Source organism: Alnus glutinosa, chromosome 14, assembly GCF_958979055.1.
Source record: "Alnus glutinosa chromosome 14, dhAlnGlut1.1, whole genome shotgun sequence".
In the NCBI taxonomy this organism is placed as follows: domain Eukaryota; kingdom Viridiplantae; phylum Streptophyta; class Magnoliopsida; order Fagales; family Betulaceae; genus Alnus; species Alnus glutinosa.
This window is the reverse complement of record NC_084899.1, coordinates 4,057,498-4,081,122: the sequence shown is the minus strand read 5'-3', so window position 1 is coordinate 4,081,122 and position 23,625 is coordinate 4,057,498. Positions and strand designations below refer to the sequence as shown.

The following is a 23,625-nucleotide window of genomic DNA, read 5'->3' as shown; positions in this document are numbered from 1 at the left end:
CTTAGATGATTAGTATGTTACAAACGCTGAAGTTTAGAGGTAACGACTCACCTTCAACGATATATATTATCCGCTTTTATCTCATTTAAACCAGACTTTTCAGAAGGTCATCCATCATGGTACTACTCTCGCATAAGCACTTTTAACTATGGAGTTCTGATGAGTTCATGAACGTCACGGCTTTAAAATACGGTGTATCAAGAATGATGCAAATATACATATATGTACATCCGCATTCTTATACTCAAGCAATATGAAACGTCTAATCAAATGTCTCAGAAAATGAAATTATCTCATTGGATTAGCATCACGCAGATGATAAAATGAAATCCAGTGGTCATATATTATATGTCCAAATTTAAGTACATTTTTATTTGGTAATTTCTTATTGATGGAACACAATGTTTTTGAATGAGAAAATAGCTTTTCAGGGGTAAAAGAAAATATAATTATGAAAACAATAAGGTGATGAATCTAACTACAGCATCAACTGCATTTTGTGCTGCCAATGAGGAGAAGATGTCAGCTTCATTCGACAAAGCAGACCCGCCACCAGCCAGATCAGAGAGAGACCTAATTGCAATAAAAGGTGTCTTTTGTTGAAGACACACCAAAGCAACCGCAGCACTTTCCATGTCGATTGGAGTGGCATTAAATTTCGCATTCAAGAATGATCTGTAGGCACTGTTGTCAACAAAAACATTGGCACTAACCCCCCTCTTCACCCTCACAACTTTGGGTTTTCTTGGTAGACAAGTTGTTGTGTTGACACAACTTCCCAACTTCAAGTCCTGCTAAGAAAAATGAATTTAGAATTTTCTTGCAACGATCGTTCTACTTCTACCCGTTTAAACTTTTAAGATAAGTAGTGATTTAACATAGTATCAAAGCAAATATACTGAGAAGTTTGAACATTGTTTCAATTAAACATTTCACCTTGAGTTTCTTTGCAACTGTGAAGTAATGCTTGTTGACGGGAACCCAGAAGGCATGCTGCCGAACTTCAGGAGTACCATAAACAGGGAAGATTTCTTCTGGTTGATACCAAACATTGTTCAGAAAATTCCCCACAGGCTTCCCATTTTCAGTTTCATTGCTGTAATCAGAAAATTCGAGGTGACCAATTTTTCTTGTGAAGTCTCCAGCAGATTCCAAGGCTAACTCATCACTAGGCCCATCTCCATACCTCTGCTTACATTTAATTGAAAAGAGAAGATGGAGAGTTGTTAATTGATTTGGTGTAAACAGAGGCAGAAATTATAATTAGGAAAAGCAGAATATGTTGCATGTTGATAACTTCACCATTTTGTTGGCTTACACTTTTGGAATGATTGGTAAACATAGTATTAGAGTAGAGGTTCTGAGTTCGAATCCATTGTTTCAGTTCAATATTTTATGCGTTATGTCTTACTTATTGAGGGAGAACGTTAAAAAAATATTTTAAGTAGGTCTATTTGAAGATATATGGTAATGGCTTGTTTGGGTATGCGTTTTTTTTTTTTGTATTGTTTTTAAAATTGTGAATACCGAAGAAAAAAAAGAAATTTGAAATTACGTTTGGATAATTTACAGAATAGAAAACAAAATTAAGAATATATATTTGGGAAGATAAATTAAATTGAATATAATTGAAAAAAAAAAAAATGAAAAGCCACCCTTAGGAGTGGCCAAGCCACCCTCGAAAAACGCTTGAGGGTGGCTCAACAACCCCATACACCTGGAGTGGTCCAGCCACCATCCCTAGGTGTGGCTTATGTGTGATTTTTTTTTTTTTTAATTATTATTATCTTTTTTTTTTCGTTTTATTTTTGAGTTAGTTTGAAAATTTTTGAGTGAGGTTAAAAAAACTTTTGAGTTGGGTTAAAATAACCCGAACATCAATTTAAAAAAATTAAAAAATAAATAATTGAAAATAATCCTACACCCATTCAAGCCTGAAATCAGAAGTTTGGAATAAAGTTTCCTAGACCATGCATGTTCAAAGCTAGTAGCTACCTGGCCGGCGTTGAAGTCAAAGTCAAACCAAACGGAAAATGATAGGATAAGAATCTTTAACAATTTTTTTTTTCTCAAATTACTATTAATTATTTAATTTGAGTCACATATCCCAATAAGTGGCCAAATAATCTACAATTTATTTGATTAAGACAAAAATAAAAATAAAAATAAAAGTTAGGGGTTTAATATGTTTCCTTTATAACACTCTATTTATTTATTTATTTATTTATTTATTTTTTTATGGTTAACGATTGTATTTATTTTTCGATATGTGAACCTTAAGTATTTAATGGTTGATCTCAATAAAAAGTTGTTAGAATTGTATAAGAGTTTTATAAAAGCTGTACAAGAAATATTACTTCATACAATACATCACTCTACCACATAAGTAGAGGAGAAATGCATATTCTACTTTGATAAGTTCGATTCAAAGATTTATTTTTTTAATTATTATTATTATTTGTTATAAAAAGTTAAATTATAAAAATAAATAAATAAAATAGGAGGTACCTGCCAATTCCAAAGACCCGTATGAGCCCAAGAGTAGGGGATAGTCACATCTCCAACTTGGAGATTAGGATTTGCATTTCCAGCAATTCCATAGTGCACAATTCCTTTCACTGCAAATACACTTACCAGTAATTGTGTAGTTATACCTGCATTCAGCTATTTTCTTTTCTTATTTAGCACCCCTATTTACTTTATTAAATATTATCAAACAAATAATATATATATATATATATATATATATATATATATGAGAAATTTAGAGTACACATGTACATACCATGCTCAATCCTGTCATAACAACTATGACCTTTTCATTTCCCACCACTCCAAATCGAAACCTTCTTCCTGTGTGCAAGTTATAAAGAGGAAAATTATTTTAAATCAAAATACCCCTTTTTTTCTCTTTTATTTTATTTATTTATTTTTTTTTTCTCACTACGACAATAGACAAAATACAAATTAGTCAAACTCCATCAAAATTACAACTCCATTTCCATGGTCTAAATTAGAGTTTATGAATTTAATAATGTACATATAGTTATGTATTTTAAAAATTTAAATGACGTAGCACTATGTATATATACCCTACAACAAAACAAAATCTTGACCGTAAAATGTATTTTTATTTATTTAATTAGAAATTGGAAGTATATACCTTATTCACCTTCTTCTCCTTCTTCATAGTAAAGTTCAAGATGACAATAACAATAATAATATCTCTCTCACGCACAAACGCATATATGTATACCAAACTTGTTGGGAAAATTATCATTTTCTAAGCCCAAACAAGCTCGTGACCAAGCCTATGGGCCAGTTAGTATATCTAACTCAAAGAAAGGACCATGAAGATCGATTGGGTCTGTCATAACTGTCTCGGATACTCCTTATTGAATTTTATGAATATCATTGGTTACTAGAGCCGAGGATAAACACAATTGATACGTTTCGGGACATCACTGTCCCGAGAACACGTGAAGAATACAACTGCATGTTCATATATATATGGTCCCGAGAACAGATTTCTGGGGACTACTACAAGGAGATATGGATGAAATACTCTAGAATTCTTAGCGCAAAGAATTATAGGAAAATTTGATCCTTAATTCCTAGAAAGTTATAGAATGACTTTATTCCGGATTGCTCGGAATCCTAATTGAACTATAATCAAAGCACTCTTAATGTATCAGAATTACATGCCTATAAATAGGCTGCTACCCTAAGTATCAAAATTCTTTGATCTCTTTGACTTTACTGTGCTCTCATATTCCTTAAAATTTGTCTACTAGAATCTGATTTAGGCATCGGAATTAGACCCCTCCGCTCCTGTGTTTAATCTTTTTATCTTGTATGTTTTAGAAAGAGTGCATTTAAAGGCGACACATTATCATACCAGAAACTGTATTAACAAAACTCATTCACAGATTTAGTTGCTATAAAAAAACCTACAACACATTGATGTGGGACTAAAACGAGTTTGGTGCCCTGCATCACATATAATTCTAAGTTTTTTTTTTTTTTTTTTTTTTTTTTTTTTTTTTTTTTTTTATGAGAAAGAGAGAATGAAATCGTTTTAGATCTAGAACTACGTGTACAAAGTATAAAATCATGAATTCAAGAAATGCATTAAACAATTTTTTTTTTTTTTTTTTAAAAAAATATAAAAATAAACGGAAAACTCATATTTAATTACCTGAAAAATCAAAGTAGGGAAACTCGTCATCAGCCAAAAAACTTGGAGAATGGAGAAGAGGGTCCATCTCATAGGAGTTTGGCACCACAATACCCAAGTATGGACCCCTTCCATTTATTTTATCAATCTTTTCCATCATTCCATGAGAAACTGCTCCATTAACTCTGCTACTATTAATCCCCAGAACCAATACAAGAAAACCAAGTGAAAACATCCTCAAATGGCTCACCATCTTTTACTCCCAAAGCTTCAAAAGCTTTTTTCAATTCTACACACAAACAGAAGAGACGAAAGAGAAAGAGGATGGGAGAGAAAGAGAGACGTGAAACGTGCAGATCGAGAATGTTGAAGTTTGATCAACTTCATAAATAAACACGTGGTGGTCCTTTGAGGAAGGTCTTCTTTTAATTTGGGTCAAGAGATTAAAAGTCAAAACTTAAGAAAAGCCGCCAAAAATACATATCTTATTATTATTATTTTTTTTTTAATTTTTGGTAGATGATACATGTGAAGGCATATTAACATTTATGATCACTTCATTATTTACTATATTTATCGAAGTTAAACGATTTAATTTAAAAGCAAAGGTAGATTTGAAGAAGTCTACTTGATAAAACAAATAAATAATAATAATAATAAACTCTAAAAATTAATCCTGATCTCATATACCAATTTAATATCATTGAAATGTTATTATATAGTCAAAGAGAAGAAAAATGTGAATAAGATAATGAAGATTCTAGGTTGTAGCACCTCCAGTTAAGTGTGGGACAAGGAACTCCCTTCTTTTTCTTGTCCATTCAAAAATCAAAATGGTGGTTTCACATGAAAGGACGTTGACAACATTAAAGTGGGTTCAATTCCATATGTTACCGAAAGAAAAACGTCACTCATGCCTACAGCTAGCACAATAATAATATTTTATTTTACTTTATTTATTTTTTAGTGTTAATGGTAAAGTGATATTTTATGATCGATGAGAGCTTAATGTTGTTACATTTAATAGTATAAATGATGTTACATCGTCTAATTTTTTTTTTTTTTTAATGGGGTGTAAATATATTTATTATGTGGCATCAAGTGCTGAGAGAAGGGAGTCGAGAGGGATCAAACGACCCTCTGGGGCCAGTTTGGCAACTATCAAAGGCAAGAAATAAGCGTGAGAAAACATTAATTAAATGAAATAGGATCCTTCTCATTTTATGGTAGGATTGAACGCGCGCTATTGCATCTAATGGTGTACATGATTTCCCATTATTTTATTTGGCTTTATCTGTTAACACTTTTTCAATTATTCTTTTTATTTTCTATTTTCAAAATAAAAACATTAGATTAAGATTTAAAGCTAGTGCATTTAATTAAATGAATACTTTAAAATTTGACCATAAAATAAATACTATCAATTTCATTTGAAATTGAGAAAATCCTATTATACGACCGCAATCCAATTGTTACATATGTGGGAGGAAGGGATTTGGTGTGCCGTATTCATGTAGTGTCCTGCGAGCCCGCCCATCAGTTGTAGTATGTCCGATGGGCCAAAGGAACGTTGTGGGCTTTCATTCGAGCCTTTGTGGTGAGATGGACCTGAGTAGGATCCAAGGCTTCTGGCTAACAAGTGGCCTTTGGGTGGGGAGAGTGGCCTTGGATGGTGAGGGCCTTGAGGCCCAACAAACCTTTAGGGATTGGTTGGTAGTGAGGCCCAGGAGGGTCCTTGGTGCACGCATAGTCGGTTACAACAATTTGGATAATATTTTTGAAAAAAGAAGCAGACAAATATAAATTCGTATTAATTAGATTTTATTTAACGAGAAATACTATATATTATAATTTTATTTAACATTTATCTAACAATGCTGACGCGACACTCTTAACAAATTATTCGATTTTTTTTTATTATTATATATAATTTAACAAATTATAGTATCTAGCGTTAATACTCTTATTTAATACCTACAAACTTTCCTTTTTATTTTTTGAATTATGTAAAACATTAAGGTTACGTTTGGTACGTGGAATAACTATTCAATTAGAAAAACAAATAATTTTTTTTTTATTGAAAATGAAAGAATGTGGAATGAAATATCTTTGAAATAATCGTTCTCACGTAAGCAATAGGAATGGCTATTCCAAGTGATATATCCTTATCATATACTTCAACACCCATCTCTTTTTGCCTTTCTTTTTGTCTTTTTTGGTAGTTGCAATAACATGATTTAGATTTCAGTAATTAACTATTCGAATTGCTAATAATTTCGACAATTAATTGCGAGATGACGTCTAATGAAACGTCCTATATGCTTAAACATGTTTCGAATTATTTCAAAACTTGTTCAGGCAGATAAGCCCCGTAAAAACCATCTGAGCAATCTGACCAGGAAGTGCCAATTATCTCAATTCGCAAGAACAAGGTTGTTGCATCACTTCACGACCAAACCCACCTTGTGCCCGATTTTGCATTGCCCACACGCTGTGCTTTATTCAAAGTCAAGTGGGCTATTCTCAAGGCCACATACAACCTTGTGTATGCTTTAAAATAACCAGCTATATGTGATGACAAATGCAATTTTGAAATCCAAAAGATCATTAAACTTGATTGGAACAGCATTGTAATCCATTGAACCCATTATACCCCCCGTTGGACGAACGATCGGCCTTTCTTTTTTGAATCCTTCCTCTGTTGTATGTGTCGTTATTGCACCACCATGCTGGCCACCGAGTTCTCATTCTTCCTCCGGTTTGGTGATTGAGCCCTTAGCCAAACTCCAATATGCTTCGATCTCCTCATCTTCCCATGGAGTCTCTTCGTCCCATGGCTCTTACAGCCTCCCTTGTCATGGCTGATTGCGCCACACACAAAGCATAATCAAAAGGAGCCCTTTAGGGGTGTTACACCATACCTAATAAGAAGCTGACACGTGTCTATTAAAAATAATTAAAAATTATAAAATCTAATAAAAATAAATAAAACAAAAATATTTATTTTATTTTATTTTAAAAAAAAAGGAAAGAAAATACTATGCCGGGGGTGGCGCGCCACCCCCCCCCCCCCCCCCCGACAACCTCTGGGAGTGGGCGCGGCCTTTCCCAGCCACCCGTTAAGATTTTTTTTTTTTTTTTTTTAAAAAAAAAAAAATTGTAATTTACCCCCACAAAGTTTCTGAAATTTCAATTTACCCCATAAAGGGCAATACGACATCGTTTTTGAGTGAGGGTAAAACGGACAAATTCGCCTAAAAAAAGTCACGTGACACGCACGTGGTCAAAATTCCATCTGGTTTGACCGTCAAACCAGACAGAATGCTTGAATTGAAATTTTTTGAAAGTTTATGGAGGTATATTGCAAATTTTTAAACTTTGCTATCCAATAAAAATGGCTGAAAACTTCCCGGGGGATTAGGGGGGGGGGGGCAGGGTTGAATTGAATTTAACCCATTTCTTAACTTTATAGGGAAATTGTAACATAGCCTTTCTTAGTAAGATTTTCAAAGCGAGGAAGATGAGCAGTAGTCCAGAAATCAAAGCCCTTCTTAGTAGGATTTTAACTTTCACGCACTTTTTTGTCAACTTTCTGACTCTCCAAACACTAAGCTAAGCACCAAATCTACTTTCACTCATACACAGTCTAAAAGAACCAAACCTTCGAATCTTAACCCGCTGACTCCGAAAACTCTCTGATGGAGCAAGTCGCTCTCACGGTTCCAGTCACCGAAGATCCTTTAATCACTTTGATCTCGACTCAGATCGCGATAGTTTTGCTCAACCAACTCATGGCCTTGACGATCACGCGTCGAGTGTTCTTCAGGGGGTGTGCGTTAGAGAGTTCACGCCGAGTTATATGAGTAAAAATTGGCTTTTATTTTTTAATAAAACATTTATCCACACGTCGTTTGTTTACAAACGACATTATTAAATTAACATAGCTTTTCTTAGAAATGACGTTAAGACTTTTACGTCATTTAATTAAGGATCCGTTTGGGTTTGCGATTTCAAAATGTACGATTTTAAAAAGTAATTTTTAAAAATGTAGTTAAGCATTTGGCAAAATCACAGTTTGACCTTTAAAATCGCAAGTTAGTCTCTAAAATTCAGCGTTTTCAAATTGCAATTTTTTAAAAACGCATTTCTCAAACGATTCACTTTCTGCAATTTGGTTTAAAATTATACTTTTTGTCTACGAAATCACAATCCCAAACGCACCTTAAACGACGTAAAAATACTTACGTATTTTGGTCTCAAAGACATCAATTTTTGTTGTTTGGCATTTAAACGACGTAAATTAAATTTCTCGACCTTGGGTTTTACTGTCCATGAAAATCGACGTGCATCAATTGTTTTTATAGTGTTCCTAACTAGACAGAAATAACCCCTTCTTTCGGTGACCTCCACATCACTTCCTCCTCTGTTAGCTTCAATTTCCCACACAGATCCGACAACTCATCTGGCATACTTCTTCCCCTTTGTGAGTGCTTGTATAAATCGCACCCTCCTCCATTAGAAATCCTCCCGTTGATGATGGTTGTCCAGCTCCCCTGCTCCATAACATGGCTAAGAGACGTCCTTCCCATTATGAAAAGATGTACTCTACCTTCTTCGCCTATGTCCCCCAAACGGAAGCCCTAAAATAGAAGACTAGTGGCGACTCCTATTTGGTTATTGATGGCCACTTGAAAAGAGTATTAAGGAAAATCAGAATCTGAGTCAACCGGAAGAGGATGCTCCTAGTCAGCCTTGTGATACACCAAATCAGTCCTATTTCTTTTCCAATTTTCCTCTGAATCAACAGACTCCTCGCAGCCACACTACAACAAACTATAGCACAAACTACAGCAGCCTCTAGCAACAACTACAACTGCCTCATTTCTTGGACTCTTGGCTCCAACGTTTCCTGCATGTTTTATGCTGATCTCTCCTCAATCTAAGCATACAATCAACATAGAATTATGTTCTTTGTTTTGTTTAATGTTTACACATAGTTTTACAACTGTTTATCCTTAGCTCACAGAGCTTAACTTGTAAATCCTTTCGGTTATAAATACAACAATAGATTCTACTCTTGGTTAGGGGGTGTAAACCCGGAGTCGGTTCTCGGTTATTCCCCGATTATTGAATTTCAATAACTAGCTTCGAAACCGGGTACCTTGGTCAGTTTTTACCCGATTACCCGGGTGAAAACCGGGTAGTTTTTTTAAAAAAAAAAAAAAAAAAAAAAAAAACTTTTTGGGCCTATTTTAAGTATTGTGCTTACTTTTTTGGACTTCATTTAAACTTTTTTTAGCTTTATTTAAACATTTAGCCCAACTTTTAAGGTATTGGGCCTAATTCAATTAAGAAATTTCAGCTACTGTAACAAAGAATTCCTAGTTTCTCATTTGTGCCATTTTGTAGATTCATTTCAACCACATGAATGCAGTAACAAAGTAAATCCAAATTTCAATTACTGTAACAAAGAATTATTGGTTTCTCATTTGTGCCATTATGTTTGGCCGTAAGTTAGGACACATACATTATGCCAACATTCATACATAATTACCTATTAAAAACGCAAATTTTCATAAACATATAAAAAAAAGTTCAAACTTAAAAGTCCATAAACATATTAAAAAAGTTTATAAACATATTAAATATATCCAAGCATGGTCCGGTTTCTCGCTTTTTGTAGCTCTGCTCTCAATCATCTATAACTACAATAAAAAAAAAAAAAAAAAGAAGAAGAAGAAGAAAAAAGAAGAAGAGGAGAATGAGTTAAATGAACAAATAACTAAAATGAATTAATAATAATAATGAAAACTAAAATGAATTTATAACCATTTACCATGCTTATCAAAGATTTCAATAATATTCTCATTCTCCAAGTCTTCATTGCTCTTTAACCAGTCTTGTGTGCAAATCAAGCCCTCAATTGTCAATGGAGATAATGAACTCTTAAAGGGATCCACTATATGTCCTTCGTTGCTGAATGCGAACTCAGATGCAACTATAGAAGTAGGAATGACAAATATATCACGGGCTATCTCTGCGATGATAGGATATTTGGGAGCATTATCCTTCCACAAAAGTAAGATGTCAAAATCTTTTGTTGTTGCTTCACACTCATCCAAAAGATAACGATCCTCTATCATACACTCCAAGTTGTTCACTTCTGCAATGTGTTGGGTGAACTGGATCCAATATTTCGTCTCTGTAAGTGTATCCTCAATGTTATCACCACTAACATCTATAGAAGTAACAGTTGAACTTTCCACACCCGCATCCGAGTAAGACAAAGGCCTCCCACATAACTTATTGTATTGCTCCCACAAACGGTTCAAGAGGTCTTTCACATTTGTCTCGATTTGTTCCGCCACTTAAGGCCACTGCATTTTACCAAGTAATATTGTAACGCCTTTAACTTGGTACGTGGGTCAAGAATATGAGTGACATACAACAATAAGTTGATTTTATCTATAGTCCCCCAATACTTTTCATACTTCTTTTTCATTTCCCAACTCACTACACTAAGGATATGATTAAAACTCATACACCCATCAGACAATGTCTTTTGAATAATACAAAGTTGAATGAAATATGAGTTGGAGGTAACATGAGTTGAACAAGAAAACTTCAATGTGACTTCATAAAAAGGCTTCAAAAACTTCACAAATTTCCTAACATTTTCCCACTTAGTATACCTAGGAACAACAAAAAGATTACCATCTTCATCCTCAAGTCAAATAAAAGCTTTTTGGTATTTCTCAACCGCACTCAACATTAAGTACGTAGAATTCCATCTTGTTTGAACATCTAGAGACACCATTTTCGCACATTGAATTTTTTCACACTTTATACATTCTTTAAATCTTGTCATTCTCTATGGTAAAATCCTCACAAATTTCACTGCATTCCTAATATTAGAAACACAATTACCCAATCCTTTCAAACCTTCATTTACAACAAGATTTAATATATGAGCAGCACACCGCACATGAATGAATTCACCTTCCAAAATAGTATCTGTAACACCCCGGTCCCATATTGGGAAGAGATGAATAGTTCACAGAGTGAGTAGTTTATAAAGATACTCATGGGTGTTAAGTCCCACATTGCCTAGTTACTAGGTGAAACTGAGCTTTATAATAGATTCTTGGAAAAGCTTCAAATTGACTAGTCCTTTTGGGGTGATAGCGCAGATGTGGCTAGCGCTTTTCCTTGGGTCGTTACAAATGGTATCAGAGCCACCTAGTAACACCAGGTTATGTGGTACTGGAGCACTTCATGACATGGCCCTGACGAGGACGTCAGGGGTTTAAGGGGGGGAGTTTGTAACACCCCGATCCCATATTGGGAAGAGATGAATAGTTCACAAAGTGGGTAGTTTATAAAGATACTCATGGGTGCTAAGTCCCACATTGCCTAGTTATTAGGTGAAACTGGACTTTATAAGTGATTCTAGGGAAAGCTTCAAATTGACTAGTCATTTTGGGGTGATAGCGCAGATGTGGCTAGCGCTTTTCCTTGGGTCGTTAAAGTATCTCTCTTGTCCTTCAACTTCCTTCTCATATAATCAATCGCCACATCATTGACTGTAGCATTATCAGCTGTAATAGTGAACAATGATTCAATCTCCCATTCTATCAATGTATTCTCCAACATTCTTCCAATATTTTCACCCATATGACTTGAAATTAAGTTAAACTTGATTATCTTCTTATGCATTCTCCAATCAGAAGAATCTATGTAGCTAGTGGTAACAACCATGTAGTTCAAATTTTGAAGAGATGTTCATGTATCAGTAGTGATGCAAATTCTTTTACCCCTCAAAAAAGCCTTCAAATTAAGTTTTTCTTCCTCATATAGTTTCATGCAATCTTTTTGTAGAATAATGCGACATGGTAAATTGAACCTTGGTTCAACTCCATTCATCAATTGTCTAAACCCACCACTCTCCACATGCCTAAAAGGCAACTCCTCCTTTATGAAATATTGAACAACCAACTTCCTTACTTTAATCGAATCATACTTCACAAATTCCAGTTGGTTGGTATTGCTACTATCGTTTTCTGACATTTTTTTAAGTGACAGTTGCAAAAGAGTTTGACATTTGGGTACATTGGATTTCCCCGATTTTCTAAGTGGAAAGGTTAGATAATTCGAGGTAAGGTGGGTCATCAAAGCTGAAGTGACATTTTCTGAATGACTCCTTAAGATCCTATTGCTATAATTGCATGCTACCTTAGGATTTTCCTTATCAATTGGTTCCACTTTTGTATAGTGCAACCATACAATTGACTGATTCACCACTTTTGATTTTTTTTTTTTTTTTTTTAAGGATCAAATTCTGTTTGTAAGGAAGGCGATGGGGTTTCAACATTTGTAGATGGTGTTGCAGGCTTGTCATGTGACTCATTGACATTTTCCATAATAGACCTAGTTGTGACTCACCCCTATAATATAACACACCAATTGTTCAAATCCGGAAAAAATCAAGCAAGAAAAAATCCAACAAAACAATGCACTTGCAGCATAATAAACATTCGTGTATCTTGTACTTAAATGCATGAGATTTTAGTGTATTAGATAAAGGGTAGTTACATTTTCTCCCGTTTCTAGATTATGTGAGTTGAGTTCATGTTCACTGCTTGGTGTGGAAACCTATATTTGTTGGTTGCAATAATGATTCTTATTTGGAGATTTGAATGGTTTCCTACATTTCCTAAAGTCTTGCATAGTCATATCCTGTTTTATATGACATTGTATATACTCATGTTTAACTCATTGTCATTTTTAGGTTTTGGAAAATGAATTTATTGTTCCTTGTAAACTCGAATAAAAAGCTACTTATGTCTTCACACTTATCATCAAAAAGTATTCAAAGTATCAAAATATATCTAAAAATTAACTAGATTTAAAGAACAAAAATTAACAAGATCTGTAGAGATTTAAAACTATCAAACCAAGAAAACCATTAAAAAACAAAAATTAACAAGAACAACATATCTAATTGTTTGCTAGACTAATTTTTTTGCTCCTTCTGTTTCAAAAATCACTAGATCTGTAGAAAAACAGAGAAAGACAGTCAGTAAGCATGAGGAAGAATCGAAAGATCAAAGACGAAGGCTGATTCAAAAATCACCAGATCTATCATGGGCGACACTAGAGAGCGTGACAGAAGAAGAAGAAGAAGAAGAAGAACTAAGAGCGTGCTGCGTGACAGTGGAGAGCCAAGAGTGTTTCAGATTTTGTGAAGAATAAGAAGAAGAAGTAGGCTGTACTGTAGGTGGCAAGATGACTCAAAAGAGAAGAAAAGTGGAAAATGGAAATAGGAGGAAAGGGTTAAAGGGCGTGTTTAAGGTAATGGGTAGGGGTAATTTTTTAAAATTTTTTTAGGAATAATTGCACCACTAGTCCCTACGGTTAGCCTAAATTATAAATCACTCATTGTGGTACAAAAAGCTCATGGAGGGTCCTTGTGGTAAACTATAATTATGAATCACTCCTTAAACCCGTTTTCCGTCCGTCAAGTTAACAGATTCCGTTAGTTTGTCATGTCATACCTAATAGAAAATTGACACGTGGCAACCCAAGGCATAGGGGAGGACGTGGCCAGGCCACCTCCGGTAGCCACCCCTTTGCTATTTTCTATTTTTTTTTTAAATATATATATATTTTTTAAGTTTTAGTTATTCATATTTTTTTTTATTGTAATGGACACATGCCAATTTCTTATTGGGTATGACGTGACAAATTAATAGAATCTGTTAATTCGGTAGACGAAAAACAGGTTCAGGGAGTGATTCATAATTGTAGTTTACTATAGGGACCCTCCATGAACTTTTTGTATCACAGAGCTGGAGTTTGCCATGGGGTGAGCGTTGGCTCTTAGAGACCAATGGTGCAATTATCCTTTTTTTTTTTTAATATATTATACACCTAAAGCCAGTTACCCAATTATAACTGGATGTCTGGAAAACTAATACCTAGCTCCAACTCCGGTTACCCAGTTATAAATAACCGGGTACCAAACCGATTTCTCGGTTTTTTGATTATCCGGAGCTGGTTAGTGCTCGGAGCCGATTTTTCGGTCAGTTATAACTGGTCCGGAATTACACCCCTACTCTTGGTAAGCAGCCAAGCAGAGAATTCTCAAACTTTCATGGTATTAGAGCACTCCTAAGAGCCAACGCTCACCCCATGGCAAACTCCAGCTCTTCAACATCATCCTCATCCAATCCACCAACTGAAAATACCCCAACCTTCTCAATCATGCCAAACCTCTCTCAGCTTTTTAAATTCGAAGGCCCCAACTACTTAGCTTGGGTGTCTCAATTTTAGCCCATCCTTCAGGGCAATGACCTCCAAGGACTGATCGATGGCACTGACCACTGTCCTCCTCAGTTCACCAACAGTGAGGACAACACACAAATTATCAATCCTGCCTATGTTGCATGGCAGAAGAAAGACCCGCTACTTTTGAGCTGGATCATCATTTCCTTAGCTCCATCAATAGTTTCCTCAATGTATGGAGTTAACACTTCTCATCAAGCCTGGACCATCCTTGCAGCCAAGTATGCATCTCAATCCAAGTCTCGCATCTCCCATCTCAAGAGATAGTTGCAAACTCTGCAACAAGGAAGCAAAACATGTACTGAGTACCTGAATTTAGCCAAGCAATGGGCTTATAAGTTATCTACTGCAGGGAAACTTGTTGAGGATGATGATCTTATCTCCTATGTTATAGGTGGTTTGAACCATTTTTTCATCACGTTTGTCACAGTCCACTCTTTCACTATACAAGATCATGAAATTAGCTTTGTCGATTTCCAATACGAGCCCCTCAACCATGAAATGATGCTAGAGAACCAACAACAACAAACCATTTTAGCAGAAATTGGTACTTTTGCCCTTTACACCAACAAACCAGGTAAGTCAAATCTCATCCATCAAAACTCCACTAGTTTTAGAAAGACCAGAGATCTTCCAAGGCCCAACTTTCGGAATCAGCAGTTTGCACCAAGAAACAGTCCTGCTTATCAACCCTTTGCACCAAGAAATAGTTCGGCATATCAACCCTTTACTTCTAAAAACAACACTGGCTTCCCTACCAAAAACCATCCTGCATCAAACCTGCAAGCACCTCTGTTGAATCAAAATACTACACATCAGCAACTCAATCCCAATGTGAATGCTGCTCAAGCTGTTCCTCGACCTGCCTATCAGATCTGTGGGAAGAATAACCATAGTGCACTCAATTGTTACCATCGAATGGACTATGTATTCCAAGGAAGACATCCACCTAGTGAGCTGGCAACCATGGTAGCACACCTGAATGAAGAATTTGGAGCTCAGAAATGGCTGGCAGATTCTGGTGTTAATGCTCATATCGCAGCTGATGCAGCCAACATTCATGAGACTCAACCTTTTGAAGGTGTAGATATGGTAGGAGTAGGTAATGGAGCAGGTTTGAACATTAAACAATTTGGTTCTTCTGTTGTTCAGTCCCCTTCCCTTAACCGTCCTCAACTCTTACTCAAAGACATTTTACATTGTCCCTATGCTTCAACTAATCTCATTTCCATTAACAAATTCTGCATTGATAAGAATTGTTGGTTTGCCTTAACCAGTTCAAATTTCATTGTAAAGGAAAACCTAACGGGAAGTGTGCTACTCCAGGGACCCAGTGAGAATGGACTCTACCCCATTCCTCTACATCAAAAGTTTCTAAATAAATGGAAAGGGTTTGAAGCCTATATTGGAGTTAAGACCACTCACTTGATTTGGCACCAAAGGCTTGGACATCCTTCCACTTCCGTTGTTCAACATCTTTTGAAGAACCAACAACTTCCTTTCACTGGTTCCCTTGACAAGACTAGAGTTTGCGAAGCTTGTTAGTTTGGTAAATCCAAGCAACTTCCTTTTGGTGAATCTACTAGATGTACTTCAGATCCTCTAGAACTCATCCACTCTGATGTTTGGACATCTCTGATCCTCTCTTTAAGTGGATGTAGATACTATGTACTGTTTGTTGATGACTATAGCCGTTTCACTTGGCTATATCATATCTCAAATAAAAGTGAAGTTTATCAATGCTTTGTCAAGTTTAAATTACTTGTGGAAAATCTGTTTACCACTAAAATCAAGCAATTTTAATCCGACATTGGTGGGGAATACACCTCCAATCAATTCAAGCATTTTCTCACCCAATATGGAATCTTTCATAGGTTGACTTGTCCACACACCTCTCAACAAAATGACATTGTTGAGAGGAAACATAGACATGTGATGGAAATAGGACTCACTCTCCTACCTTAATCTGGTCTCTCACCAAAGTTTTGGGTTGACTCCTTCCTAACAGCCATCTTCCTCATTAATAGGCTATTGTCACCTATTTTGCAGCAGGAATCACCTTTCTCCAAATTAATGGAAAGGGCACCCGATTACACCATCCTTAGAACCTTTGGATGTTTGTGTTGTCCCTTCCTTAGGCCTTATGCTAGTCACAAACTCTCATTTAGAAGCAAGCCCTCTCTCTTCATTGGCTATGGGGGAAATAAAAAAGGGTATCGATGCCTTGATCCCATAACTAACAAGGTCTTTCTCTCTCGAAGTGTAATCTTTGATGAAACACAATTTCCTGCCAAGAACAAGCCCATCTCATAAGGTTCTTGTAAGGTCACTGCCTCATCAGGTGATTCCTTAGTCTTTCTATCTAGTTCTCAACTCAATTCCTTTGATCTACCTTCCTCCAATTCTGCTAGTTCTTTCAATGATATCACTTCACAGCAGAATGCAGCCACACAACCTATAGATCTACCTCCACAACAGAATCTAATCATGGAAATTACTCTGGACAGTACCTCCAATGGTCCCTCACAACAGCACAATCCCGACATACAACTCCTTGATCTACCCTCACAACAGATTCTAATCACAGATTACACTGCCTCTAATGACTCTGCAGACACAGGCACTGATGCCACTCCATCTAACTAACTCACCTTCTCCTTCTATTCACTCCACTCAACACTTAGACATACACCCCTTTCTTGTCACCTGAAATGCCTGCCAACCGAATCATCTCCAGGTCACAAACAGGCAACCTGAAACCAAAGGAATTTCCTGGCTTCAAGCTCCTTCAAACCATTAAACATCCTATTTCAGCCCTGCAAGTCATCTCCTTACCTCAAGAACCTCAACCTATAAGCAGGCAGCCTCAAAACCAGAATGGACTCATGCCATGCACCTTGAGTATAACGCTCTTGTTTCAAATCAAACATGGACTTTATGTCCCCGACCTCCTCACCATAATGTGGTAAGAAACAAATGGGTGTTCAAACTCAAACAGAAGTCAGATGGAAGTGTGGATAGATTTAAGGCTCGATTGGTTGCCAAAGGGTATGATCAATTAAGTGATGTTTATTACTATGAAACATTCAGCCATGTGATTAAATCTTCTACCATTTGATTGATTCTAGCCTTAGCTGTTCAGTTTGATTGGAAGACCAAACAACAAGATGTATTAAATGCATTTCTTCATGGTGTACTAGATGGGGAAGCGTATATGGAACAACCTTAAGGGTTCATAGACCCTTTCTACCCAGATCATGTTTTCAGGCTACACAAGTCCATCTATGGACTGAAACAGGCTCCAATGGTCTGGTTTACTCGACCCTCACATGTATTGTTGAATCTCGGCTTTTATGGTTCTCAAGTAGATCATTCTTTATTTGTTTATCACCTTGGTCAAATACATATTTTTCTCCTGGTATATGTTGATGACATCATTCTTACATGAAACCATGAAGGAATTATGAATTGGCTCATTGATAAGCTGAAAACAGACTTTGCCATGAAGAACCTTGGCCCCCTTGTGTACTTCCTAGGAATTCAAGATACTCAAGGTTCTGGTGGATTACATCTTAGGCGAACCAAGTATATATTTGACCTCCTTAATCGCACCCACATTGCAAAATCCAAGCCCTATAGAGCACCCTGCACTGCTAGCTCCAAGACGTTGAAGTATGATGGAGAACTCCTCACTGATCCAGCTGAGTATAGGCATATAATGGGTGCTCTTCAGTATGTCACCCTCACCAGACCAGACATTACCTACTCAGTTAACCAACTTTGCCAACATATGTATGCTCCCACATCTATCCATCTCACAGCTGCAAAACGGGTGCTACGCTACCTCAAAGGTTCACTCAATTTTGGTCTCCATTACTGCAAAGGGTCCATCAATTTCACTTCCTTCTGTGACTTAAGGCAAGGAATCCAGATGACAGATGATCTACTACTGGGTATGGAGTTTTTCTAGGCCCTAACTTGATCTCCTGGTCTGCAAAGAAGCAGCACATTGTCTCCTGTTCAAGTACTTAAGCCAAATACAAATCACTCTCACTCACAACTGCTAAACTATTTTGGCTCCGAATGCTTCTCAAGGAATTACACGCTTTAACCTCACCTCCTACTATTTGGTGTGACAACTCAGGTGATCTTGCCCTAGCATCTAATCCGGTGTTTCATGCTCCGACCAAGCACATCGAGGTAGATGTTCACTTTATCCGGGAAAAAGTGGCCAACAGTGACATTCAATTGCACTAGTTGTCCACTCTTGAGCAAATAGCTAATATATTCACTAAAGGTCATACTGTATGTTGGTTTTGCTGCCTTAGGGACAAACTGAGGGTTGTTGCTCCCCTTAGTTTGTGGGGGAGGGGGGGGGGGGGGGGGTGTTAAGGAAAATCAGGATCTGAGTTTACCGGAAGATCAAGGACGCTCCTAGTCTGGGACAACCGAAAGAAGATACTAGTCTGGGTCAACCAGAAGAGGATGCTCCTAATCAGCCTTGTGATACACCAAATCAGTCCTCTTTCTTTTCCAATTTTCCTCTGAATCAACAGACTCCTCGCAGCCACACTACAACATACTATATATAGCATAGGCTACAAAAACCTCTAGCAGCAGCTACAGTCACCTCCTTTCCCGGACTCTTGGCTCCAATGTTTCCTGCATGTTTTATGCTGATCTCTCCTCAATCTCAGCATAGAATTATGTTCTTAATTTGTTTTGTTGAATGTTTACACATAGTTTTACACAATTGTTTGTCCTTAGCTCACTAAGCTTAACTTGTAAATCCTTTCTGTTATAAATACAACAATAGACTCTGCTCTTGGTAAGCAACCAAGCAAAGAATTCTCAACTTTCAAAGAGGAGTAAAGAAAGAATAAGATCATGCTACTGGTAATTAATTATATATATTTGCAGCATGCATAATTTAATCAAATCAAGAAGATTGCTTTAGTAAGTATTTTAATTATTTTGCAAAATTATTGGGGATTTTTGTGTTCTATTGCTTAGTATGACTTTATGGTTGTCTAGCAATGTTATTTTAGGTATTTTTAATGTCACACGGGGGTTTTAAAAACATTATCCCTTAATTGCTCATAAGTTCTAGTACTCCGTAAAGTAGTCATTCATCAAATTAAGAAGGAAGAATAATTTCCAATGGTGGAAGTGATTAGATGAATGCGGCTTTCTAAGCAACATTAATTAAAATGATTAGTCATACTAACACTGCATATACAAGAAAAGCAATGTAGCAGCAGCTTTAGGATGAAGATAGATAAAGCTTAATGACATAAATTAAGAGTCTTGATGATCATCAGGACATGCAAATCCTAGCCCACATGTACAGCGCACATGTACATAGATTTCAAGATTGTATAGCATCATGAGCAATCAGCCTTAGATTTTAGCAGAGTGACTGCTCATGATGTTATATCGTTTCTGTGAAGCTCTTGGTGTGCTGCATATGCTTCCAACGTAAACAACCATCTACCGGAAGCCCCCGCCGAGAGCAGGAGCCCAATAGTCAGCTCCATTGTCGCTCCCAACTTGTAGTGTGCATGACACTGGAACCAGACACAACCCTCTACTCCTCAGATCTTTCTTTGGTTCGTCGTGAGAATCCTAGAATAAAACAAATAACAAAAAAGACGAGTTTTAATTGCATTTGATTTATGAGTAATGTTATATTTATATATACACGATATTTTTATCCAAAAGTATCCAAAATGCTGATATACGTGTGGCTGTCATAATCGATTCTTGATTTTTTATTTTTTATTTTAAAAGAATGACGGATTAAAGGTTGGTTGAAACTGGTAGGTCGGGATTATGGAATAAACAAAGAGGCAACAGAGAAAAATTTATGAGAAGAAAGAATTATACTATGTGGTCAAGAATTACCTGCTGATGATCATGAGCTCCTTTCCTCTTAATACAGTTGTCATTCAGCAGCTAGTAAAAGAAGAAAAAAAACACATGTCAAAAGCCTTAGCAATTTAATTACTTTGTGAATCTTTACAAGTTTCAATTGTAATCAAGTTAGTCTCTAGTCATTCTTTTTTTCTGGATTTAATATGGATTTAAGTCTGTAAAGCTGTAGCAGCATCATTCTTAAAGCATTTGGTTTACTAGTTTAGCAAACACGGTAAAGTCGTAGCTAGCTTTTCCAAATGCAAGTTCTCTAGCTACACACCCCTTTAAGGAGGCAATGGATCCAATAAAGCATACCTGACCAGGGTCTTCAGGAAATATACAATTCCTTTCTCCTTGAACCTAACAAGGATATAGCACAAGAAAATAGCAATCATTAATCAATTAATGTCACATTATTGATCATGAGAGAGAGAGAGAGAGAGAGAGAGAGAGAGAGAGAGAGAGAGAGATTGTCCTAGTTTCTTACAGACTGTTGCTGCCTCATGTTTCCTGATCCACTGCCCAAGTAAGGTAAGCTGAGGGCCTGCATCCAACGTGGGGAAAAAGAAAGAGAATATTTAGAACTTCAATAACTAAAGAATATTGAAGGAAACATTAGAGAAATGGAACTTTTACAGTGTGCCATCACTGGCTCATGGTTGTTTGCAAAAATAAAGGACGGAGAAGAGACATCACCTCAATTTGACTCTGAAGGAATCTGATGTACCCAATAGCTTCTAACAAGACAGAGGCTGTGTCAGTCTGCAAAAGGTGAAAAAGTAGCACACACCACAACCGTCCAAAGTCATATTTTCTGTCTTCTTTAATGCTTAAAGAGAAAACCCTAGTCTAGTAATTTGAGAAAAAAAAAAGATGATGAAGAGAAAAGGAAGCTTTCAAATGTGGAAAGAACTTCTCTTTATTTGTTTCCTCCTTAATATTGATAATTGTTTCATTTCTATATATTCTTTGAGGCATCTTAAATTATCTAGCAACTTTCCGGCTTACCTTCCCAAATGGAGATACTAGCTGGTGCAGAGATGTTATTCTGTCACCTAATTTCTCCTTCCTCACCTGATTTTTAAAATATGTGACAGAAGAGAGAAAGTGGATGAGGACATGATTGCAATATATATAGCTTTAATGTTTTCTTTAAATGAATGATTTTTACTTCTTTGATTGATAAATAGAAGAAAAAACCGAGAAAGAATCATCACGATATAAAAGCAGACAATCAAGAAAGACAACAGTTACCACCCACTGTTTGTGTGTGTTTCTTGCGTTTGTATGTGTGTGTGTGTGTGAACTGTTTGTGTGTGTTTCTTGCGTTTGTATGTGTGTGTGTGTGTGAGAGAGAGAGATCTTGTGAGTTGTAGACATTACCTTGAAGGTAGTTTGGGTTGAAGAAGGTTGAACCCTAGCTTTCTTAAGTGCCCCACCGGTTGCAGTGCTGTTACACTTCCAAAAAGAAAGAAGATAAGAACTCTGATTGGTGGATTAGGGTAGGAAAAAAAGCACTTGAACCAAAAAAAAATATTGCAGGAAAAGATAGAAAAGTGGGCAGGAGAAGCTATAAACCAAGTCATTTACAATTTATTTTTAATCATTTATCCACCAAAAAAAAAAATGTATTGTAGCTAGATGGACGACTTAGTGGAACAAGAAAGAAAAAAGGAAAAAGAAAGAAATTAAGAAAAGAACACTTAAAACTATCTGATCATGAATCTAACAACCTTCATTTAAGAAAATTCAAATCTTAAAAAGGATTCTTGAAAGTTGAAACCCTAGAAAATTAAGAATCCTGATATTGGCAATACCATAGAGTGAGCTAAATCTCTATCTCTGTTACCTCTGAGGATCGATCCGGTGGTGGGTGCCTCCCATCTGCCTTGTTGCTAGAGAAATCCAACATATTACTGCTGAAACTTGTCACACAGGACTTCGGAGATGAAGCAGATATTACATGAGACCAAGTGGGTTTTACTGCTTGAAAATCCTCATGAGCTCCATGTCCGTACACATAGCTGCTTGCAGAGTGTTCTTGCTTGACATTAACAACAGAAGCATTTGGAGCTTGACTCAGGAATTGCTCCTCCAAATTCTCCATCCGCTTAGCTACTAACTGGCTCATACCAATCTTATCTTCTTCACTCACCAATCCACCCCTGAAAGAAAAACAACATCCAATAATATTCCATCATTAATTAATAACACATATAGTTAATTTTTGTGTGTGCGTGTGAGAGAGAGAGAGTGAGAGAGGAAGATGAAAACACATGTACTATATAGGCTTAGAAGATTAACAAAAACAACATGGATGATTAATTAGTAGGTATGGATATGTGATGATAGAGCTGAGCTGAGAGGATTACAAGAGTAGCTGGCTCCAAGACTCTGGAAGCTCCTGGCTATCATGCAGCCAATTAGAAGGAATAATGGGAAGTGAAGAAGAAGAAGAGGAAGTTGGTGCATATTGAGGGAAACAGTTTGTATGAGAAGGCAAGAAAGGAGAAGATTGATGTGTTGGTGGGCGCACGCTATTGATATTCCACCAGTTAGGGTTTCCGGCCATCATTTGTTGCACCGGTGAGCTCTGCAAAACACCTCTATTCATCCCTCCCGAGAAAACTAACTTAATTTCCTGCTTCTGATCTTCTTACTGAAGCTCTCAAAGCAAAGTCTTTGAAGAAACTTTGAGAGGAGCTCTTACTTAGGATTAAGTAGGGGAGCCCCAAAGTCCTGTGTTTGAGAGAATTTGAATAATCATGGAGTCTTGAGAACTTTTGTCTTTGTTTTCTCTCTTTTCCTTCTTTCTTTATTGCTTTGCCTTTTTCTTTCTTCCTTTCTTTTATGTTTTCCTTTTCTTTCTTGCTTTTTCTCTGCTTTTGCTTTATCTCAAAGTGGGACAGAAAAGGCAGTAGCAATTCCCATTAATTAAGAAAACAAAAAATATGGATCTCTCTAAAGTGACTGTGGAGCAACCAAGTTTCCTTTATACCAAGCCATGTGGCGAACTAATAGGGGGATGTCTATCACTAGGTCTTCATAGGTGCAACATGGTTAAAAAGAGTAATATTGTTGGATACTACAGTAACTACATTCCTATTTCACTTTCGTCTAGACTCAATCGGCTCTTATTAGAAAAATATAAAATAAAACTGCCATAACCAAGAGCCTTCTTATCTAAA

General features: G+C 36.4%; 2 protein-coding genes across 3 annotated transcripts; both read right to left on the bottom strand.

The window, feature by feature from the left end:
* Positions 1 to 273: 273 nt before the first annotated feature.
* On the bottom strand, positions 274 to 4,562 carry LOC133857930 (uncharacterized). Of its 2 annotated transcripts, none has more exons than XM_062293320.1 (5): positions 4,199 to 4,562; positions 2,786 to 2,853; positions 2,509 to 2,664; positions 937 to 1,188; positions 274 to 794 (listed from the first exon to the last, which is right to left on the bottom strand). In XM_062293320.1, the coding sequence occupies exons 1-5, from the start codon at positions 4,428 to 4,430 to the stop codon at positions 450 to 452; spliced, it is 1,053 nt and encodes a 350-aa protein (XP_062149304.1). In that variant the 5' UTR covers positions 4,431 to 4,562; the 3' UTR covers positions 274 to 449. The 2 variants fall into 2 exon arrangements, with proteins under 2 accessions (XP_062149304.1, XP_062149306.1); XM_062293322.1 differs by having other exon boundaries at positions 274 to 791; positions 4,199 to 4,556.
* Positions 4,563 to 19,672: 15,110 nt separating this feature from the next.
* Positions 19,673 to 23,244, bottom strand: LOC133857695 (transcription factor bHLH68). The gene is made up of 9 exons (XM_062293004.1): positions 22,810 to 23,244; positions 22,287 to 22,602; positions 21,821 to 21,895; positions 21,446 to 21,511; positions 21,134 to 21,199; positions 20,925 to 20,981; positions 20,753 to 20,797; positions 20,426 to 20,476; positions 19,673 to 20,146 (listed from the first exon to the last, which is right to left on the bottom strand). The coding sequence occupies exons 1-9, from the start codon at positions 23,049 to 23,051 to the stop codon at positions 20,012 to 20,014; spliced, it is 1,053 nt and encodes a 350-aa protein (XP_062148988.1). The 5' UTR covers positions 23,052 to 23,244; the 3' UTR covers positions 19,673 to 20,011.
* Between the last annotated feature and the right edge of the window lie 381 nt (positions 23,245 to 23,625).

Excerpts from the sequence above, each read along its gene's own strand:
- LOC133857930 (XM_062293320.1), bottom strand. The coding sequence starts at position 4,430 with ATGGTGAGCCATTTGAGGATGTTTTCACTTGGTTTTCTTGTATTGGTT. Across the intron at positions 2,854-4,198 it reads TCCCTACTTTGATTTTTCAG|GAAGAAGGTTTCGATTTGGA; the intron begins GTAATTAAATAT and ends ACTTGCACACAG. Across the intron at positions 2,665-2,785 it reads TTATGACAGGATTGAGCATG|CTGAATGCAGGTATAACTAC; the intron begins GTATGTACATGT and ends AAAAGAAAATAG.
- LOC133857695 (XM_062293004.1), bottom strand. The coding sequence starts at position 23,051 with ATGAATAGAGGTGTTTTGCAGAGCTCACCGGTGCAACAAATGATGGCC. Across the intron at positions 21,512-21,820 it reads CAACCCAAACTACCTTCAAG|GTGAGGAAGGAGAAATTAGG; the intron begins GTAATGTCTACA and ends TTTAAAAATCAG. Across the intron at positions 20,798-20,924 it reads ACATGAGGCAGCAACAGTCT|GTTCAAGGAGAAAGGAATTG; the intron begins GTAAGAAACTAG and ends TATCCTTGTTAG.